The sequence below is a fragment of the Echinops telfairi genome, unplaced genomic scaffold (assembly GCF_000313985.2).
Source record: "Echinops telfairi isolate 266 unplaced genomic scaffold, ASM31398v2 ScPeMD7_7424;HRSCAF=8462, whole genome shotgun sequence".
Classification (NCBI taxonomy): Eukaryota; Metazoa; Chordata; class Mammalia; order Afrosoricida; family Tenrecidae; genus Echinops; species Echinops telfairi.
In genome coordinates this window covers 14,266,892-14,273,459 of record NW_022111324.1, presented here as the reverse complement: position 1 = coordinate 14,273,459, position 6,568 = coordinate 14,266,892, and the positions used below count along the sequence as shown (strand labels likewise).

The following is a 6,568-nucleotide window of genomic DNA, read 5'->3' as shown; positions in this document are numbered from 1 at the left end:
AATTTTATCAGGCATATTTGTACATATGTTGCTATCATTCTTTTCTAGACAGTTACATTCTATTGAGCCCTTGGTATCAGCTCCTCTTCCCCCTCTCCCCCTCTCCACTTCAATTTTTGTTGGTTTTCTATATGGTTAAGGATCTTGCTGGTGCAGGGGTCAAGTACTAGGTTGCTAACAGAAATGTCAGTGGTTCAAACCCACCAGCTTCACGGAGAAAGATGTGGCAATATTTTGGCAGGTCACATAATCTATGTACTGTAGATATAGTTTCATTGTGAGTCAATGTGTTATTTAGGTGTGTTCTAGAATTTAGAGATGAATGGGCTCTGTACTTCAAGTTTTCAAGTTTTCTCCTTCCCTAAGTTAGAAGAAATTAAGCCTTTTTCACTTTATTAGCACTGAGCCACAGGTTCATGGCATGCATTCCCATTCCAAATTACTGGTCCTAGGAGCACTCCAGCCCTAGTAAACCATTTTAGTGTACTGGTGCATATCAGGTCATTAAAAAAAAATCATTTTATTGGGGGCTCGTATACTCTTATCACAATCTGTACATACATCAATTATGTCAAGCACATTTATAGCCATCATCATTCTCAAAACATTTTTTCTACTTGAGTCCTTGGTATCAGCTCATTTTTCCCCCTTCTCTCCACATACCCCCTCCCTCACGAACCCTTGATAATTTATAAATTATTATTATTTTGTCTTGTCTTACACTGACCAATGTCTCCCTTCATCTACTTTTCTGTTGTCCATCCCCCAGGGAGGAGGTTATATGTAGATCCTTGTGATTGGTTCCCCCTTTCTACCCCACCTTCCTTCTACCCTTCCAGTATTGCCACTCTCACTACTGGTCCTGAGGGGTTCATCTGTTCTGGATACTCTGTTTCCAGCTCTGATCGGTATCAGTGTACATCCTCTGGTCTAGCCAGATTTGTAAGGTAGAACTGGGATCATGATACTGAGGGGGAGGAAGCATTAAAGAACTAGAAGAAAGTTGTATGTTTCATTGGTGCTATACTGCACCCTGACTGGCTTGTCTCCTCCCTGCACCCTTTCTGTAAGGGCATGTCCAGTTGCCTACAGATGGGCTTTGGGTCCCCACTCCGTACTCCCCCTCATTCACAATGATGATTTTTTGTTCTTTGATGCCTTTGATCCCTGATACCTGATCCCATCGACACCTTGTGATCACACAGGATGGTGTGCTTCTTCCATGTGAGCTTAGTTTATCTTCAAGCCTTTAAGACCCCAGACGCTATATCTTTTGATAGCCAGGCACGATCCACTTTCTTCACATTTGCTTATGCACCCGCTTTGTCTTCAGCGATTGTGATGGGGAGGTGAGCATCATGGAATACCAGTTTAACAGAACAAAGTGTTCTTGCGTTGTTGGAGTACTTGAGTGAAGGCCCAATGTCCATCTGCTACCTTAATACTAAACCTATAAATATATGTACATAAATCTATTTCCCCATCATCATAAATATATTTACATATGTACATGCCTGTATTTAGACCTGTATAAATGCCCTTTGCCTCCTAATTATTTCCTCTATTTCCTTTTACCTTCCTCTTCTTCCACTATCATGCTCAGCCTCCAATTGGGTTTCAGTAATTCCTCTAGATTACATTGCCCTTGATCACGCCCTACCAGCCCTTACACCGATTTTGGATCACTTGTTGTTCCCTTGTCCCTGGGTTTGTTAACACCCACTTCATAAGGTCAGTTTTATATCCTTTGATAGATGCTATAGCTCTTACTGTATCTATCTCTGGGTCTTTCAAGGCAAAAACAAAACTAAAGATCCAATGAATTCTCAGAATCTTACAGGAAATGCAAGCCTGTTATTTTTTGACCACCAAGCTCCCTGAATCTGTCTCAACTTACCGACGGTACTGAATCCATCCACACAGGGTGACTTCTTGGCCTAAGTGAGAAGAACACAACTCCCCACATGTGTTGGTCCGTGTCACAAAGCTACTCAACTCTGAAAAACAAACAAATACAAAGGAAGATTAAAAAAAGAAATTCAACTGTAAACTCCTTAAAGACTTTCAAATCACATCTTGGGTACTTCAGGATAGTGGATGAAATTTATGTATCAGATTGTACAATTTGATTTACTATTAAGCCTGCCTATGTGTCAAAATCCAAGTGGATCATTTTCATAATGCAAATGTTTGCCTTATTAAAATAACTTTTCTTTTAGATAACCTGGCATTTGCATTGACCAAAAGTCTTGTTAGCCTAATTCTTAATATTGTACGTATATTCTCCAAGTGAAGTGCGAGCTTAGAAATGACAGAATTCTGATGGTGCAGCACATAGTTGTTGCCTTTATGCATTTTTTCATGGTGGATATTTTCATTAGTGGCTTCCACGGTAAGTCATGATCCAGTGGCTAGTGTCATAAATATGGTTACAATGTTTAATTTTAGAATGAGTCTACTGCCAGTCGGTAGAAATGATATTAAAAGTATTTTCAGGTGTGAAAGAATGTTTAAAGAAATTTTTTTGAAAGAATATTTTAAGGTTCCTATTAGAATTAAGGAGGCTGGTGGTACAATGGTTAAGCTCCTGTCTGCAGACAAGAACCATCCACCAGAGGCTGTGCAGGAGATAAAAGATTGCTGTCTTGGAAACCTTATGTCGATTTCAAGTAGGAAACCCTATATTATCCTAGAGCAGTGGTTCTCAACCTTCCTCATGCCGCGACCCTCTAATACAGTTCTTCATGTTGTGGTGACCCCAACCATAAAATTATTTTTGTTGCTACTTTATAACTGTAATTTTGCTACTGTTACGAAGCGTAATGCAAATATCTGATATGCAGCATGTAATTTCAATGTTACAAACTGAACATAATTAAAGCATAGTGATTAATCATAAAACAATATGTAATTACATATTGTGAACTATTTGTTTTCTGATGGTCTTAGGTGATCCCTGTGAAAGGGTCGTTCGACCCCCCAAAAGGGTCTCGACCTACAGGTTGAGAACTGCTGTCCTATAGGGTCATCACATCAAAAGGGTCTCAACCACAGGTTGAGAACTGCTGTCCTATAGTGTCCTAATCCACTCCGTGACACACAGGAACATCAATCGCACCAACATAAAAGCAGATTATCCCATCAATGTGGTTATCTTTTTCAAAAAATGCAAAGAAGATACAGCAGCATAAGGAATGAGGGAGAGTGAATGATCTGCTTCCCAAACTCAGTTCCGGCCGGGGTGAGAGGGTGGGCAACGGAGGAGCGCAGGGGTGCTGTTCGGGGCTCTGCACCGTTTTCACCTGGAGTCCTCCTCTGTGCACTCAGCACCAGACCTCTGCCGAGAGAAGCGCAGAGGGGCTGCGTGGTGGTCTTCCCGACGGGTGTAAATAAACCTTGGTAGAGCAGGTTCAGCCCGCGGCGGAAGTACATGATGGACACACAGAATAGCCAGGGCCTCTCACGAAATCCACGCTGCCGGTATTGGCCAAAAGTCCGTTTGGGAAATACACAGAAGACTTAAAATTCTAGGAGTTGCCCTCAGTATTCCTGCCCTCTACCGGGTAACATCCAAGGAACACGCGTCTACAAACGAGAAAATAAATCTGCAAGGTCTTCGGGGCCCTTTCGGGTGGTGGGTCAAAGGCAAAAGAGCTAATCCCGCTCTCTGCCTCAGTTCCTCCTTCTTGTAACAAACCAGGTTGCGGCCGGCGGGGCGCGAGGCTGGTCGCGGCGGAGGCTCGCGACAACCGCGGGGCGCTGCCCTTGGCGCCCGACCACCCAGACGTGGCGGCAGCGGCGGGCGTTTGCAAACTGCACGCCTGCAGACGCACACTCCATTGGGCCGCAGGCTTCCAGCTCCCGGGCGCCGTGCCTTGCGTCAGCCAGCGCGACCAATCAGAGCGAGGCGCCGCGGCCGCGCTGGGCCGGGCGGGAACTCGGGGACCCGCCTCGTCGGGGGAGAAGTAATCCCGTGCCCTGCGTCGTCGGTCTATCCTGACGCGTAGCGAGCCTGTTAGGCCGAGCGAAACTCCTCCTTCAGGTTCCTGAGGCCTATAGCTTCACCAGGCTGACGATGGGCATGAACTTCTGGCCTTGCGGTTTGCGGCCCATGGATGAAGCCGCCGCCGCGCCAGGACTGCTGGAGAAACCTAGCGGTCTAAGGAACGGGGCCCGTGATAATGTTTCTCGGGTCTTGGGTCCGCCCTGCCCTTAATTAAGATGGCGACGCCACTGGCTTCAATGACGTAAAACCGGTCGGGCGCTAAAGCAACGTCGGGCCGCGGAGCCTGTCGGGAGGCCATTTGAAACGGAGGTCGCGGAGGAGGCTGGCGACTAAACCGCCCCTTCGCTGAGGCGGCGGCTGAGAGCTGACCCCGGCCCGGAAGGGCCCCGCCGGGGAAGGGCGCCTGGGCTACGTCTCCGTGCGCGAGGAGTCGCCCCTCCGCCGGAGGGAAGCCCTTCGCCCTCCCTGGGTGAAGCCGCCGGACCCGCGCCCTCCGATGGAGCGGCGGCCCCTCCCTGGGCGTGTCCGCTTCCCCGGGGAACCGGTTTGGGAACCCGAGGGAACCCCAAGGGCGATTTTCTTCCGTCTCTGCCCTAGCATCCCGCCGACGGCTTTTGCTTTGTTTTGTAAACTTCAGGAGATTTTGGTCTCCATGTAGTTTATGGATCCAGACTCGAAGGATGGTTTGTGAAGCCGGGTGCATGCCAGAGCCACCGCGGGATTTTATTGGTAAGGTAGCCTTATCCTGCCTGGTACGGGACGGACTGTCACGTTGACATTGTGCCCGCGGGGTGGTGGTGAGGTTCACGGTGGGTGCGCGTGTAGGTGGGGCAGGCACTTAGCAGTTGGCTGAGGATTGGCATGGGGTGCTGATTGCAAAGTAGAAACGGAATTGAAGTCAGGGCCCCTTTCGAGGACGTGTCCTGAGAGAAGCAGCTACGTTTTCAATGTTTTATGAATGACAAATGCCAGAGGAGTTGGAGGGAGACTGGGAGACTCCCTGAGGGAATGGAACCCGCAGCGTGGATAAGATTTGGCCAAAAGGGGAGCTGAGAAGTTTAACGTGGCAGCCAGACACAAAATAGTCCCAACAAATCCACTTCCACCGAGTCCATTTTAAATCTTTACTGGAGCAGTCAGCCACATCTTTCTCCCTCTGAACTGCCCACTTAGCCTTAGCAGCCGGACGCATAAGCCACAGTGCCACCAGGACTCATTTAATTGGCAATAAGTTGCAGAGGACAAATTGGATGGGCATGAAGAGCTGTCAGTCAGGGCACGCATATTTGGACTATAGGACAGTGGTTTTGAACCTTTTAAGGAATTGGCAGCTAACCCATCTTCACCGCCTCCTGTATCCCAGGAAATGCATAGGCTTACAGCATTTTCCTTATATCCCTGGAGGGTTACTGGGCTTTAGACTGGTGCCTTGTCCCTGCATTTGAGGTTAATAACTCATGGAGTAGTAGAAAATGACTCTCGATGGGCCCAGAAAATGAAGTGTCTTGAAACCCAGACAGGAGTTCCAACTTTATGTGCAGAAATGCGTGGGAATTGTTAAGGGATTGCTGGCAGGCCAATGACAAGGTACAAGTGGAGCCTATGGGAAGAAAGGAACAGGACGGGTCACTATAGTGAGAATGGAATGAAGACCCAACCTGAGTGGACCAGCATACATTCATTTAAGATGTCAGAATGTGATAGCAAATTGGATGAAAGAGTGAGGTTGAGAGAAGGGAAAGGTGACTTAAGATATTTTAACGGAGGGGCAAGACAATGAGAGTTATTGTTGAAAAAATGTAGTTGGAATAGAAAGAACAATGGTTGAATGGAGTGTGGACTACTGTTTAGTTTGGAACACTGAGTTTGAGGACATGAAACTTCAGTCCTTGACAGGAAATTGGGCACTCATACTAGAATGCACATGCATTGATGTGAAGCTAGAGATTAGGAGCCACATATAGAATGTATGTTTTTATTTGTAGAATGTAATTTCAGACCAGGAAGGAGGGGCACTTGCACTACTGAATTAACAAGAAGGAATCAGTAAATGTTATCAGAACTAGAAGAATTCTGATATTGTCAGGGAAAAAACCCCACAAAACCAGGAAAGCAAAAGTTTAGAGGAGTGAGGTTGAGCAAAGTTTAGAGGAGTGAGGTTGAGCAAAGATGATGAATCAAGTATTTGGCCCTCATTTTTTGAGGGGGCGGGGAAACCGGTTGTTGGCATCTCTCAAAGTACAGTTCGTTTCACTGGCACAAGTCTCACTTGTTAAAGCCGTCACCCTGGACAGCGGTGCTGTTGCATTTTCAGTTCTGATGCTGTACCTCAGACCAGCTTATGGGGCAAGCCCATCTCGCTGTTCTTTGTAAAACACTCCAGATAAAGTTTGAACAGATTGTTTTAATCAGGGCTATTGTTGTTCACGTTAGGGAAGTTGACAGTGCAGGAAAGCCTGGTGCGTTGTTTGCTTTAAGAAAAGAATACTCAGGCCTGTCTGGATAGGACAGGCTGGATGAACAATCTGGAGGAGAAAACAACGGAACTGACAGTTCCGGGGG

The 6,568-nt window shown here is 46.8% G+C and overlaps 2 protein-coding genes across 2 annotated transcripts in view; one reads left to right on the top strand and one right to left on the bottom strand.

Moving 5' to 3' along the window:
- DARS2 (aspartyl-tRNA synthetase 2, mitochondrial) overlaps nt 1-3,723 on the bottom strand; it is a 45,903-nt gene extending 42,180 nt beyond the window's left edge. Inside the window, exons 1-2 of the mRNA XM_004706724.2 lie at nt 3,303-3,723; nt 1,898-1,997 (exon numbers count right to left, since the gene is read on the bottom strand). Coding sequence (XP_004706781.1) covers nt 1,898-1,997; nt 3,303-3,432 — 230 coding nt within the window. The 5' untranslated portion in view covers nt 3,433-3,723. The remainder of the gene's footprint in view (nt 1-1,897; nt 1,998-3,302) is intronic.
- Nucleotides 3,724-4,520: 797 nt separating this feature from the next.
- Nucleotides 4,521-6,568, top strand: part of CENPL (centromere protein L) — a 26,025-nt gene continuing 23,977 nt past the window's right edge. The window contains exon 1 of the mRNA XM_045298108.1: nt 4,521-4,735. The gene's annotated coding sequence lies outside the window, so the exon portion shown is untranslated. The remainder of the gene's footprint in view (nt 4,736-6,568) is intronic.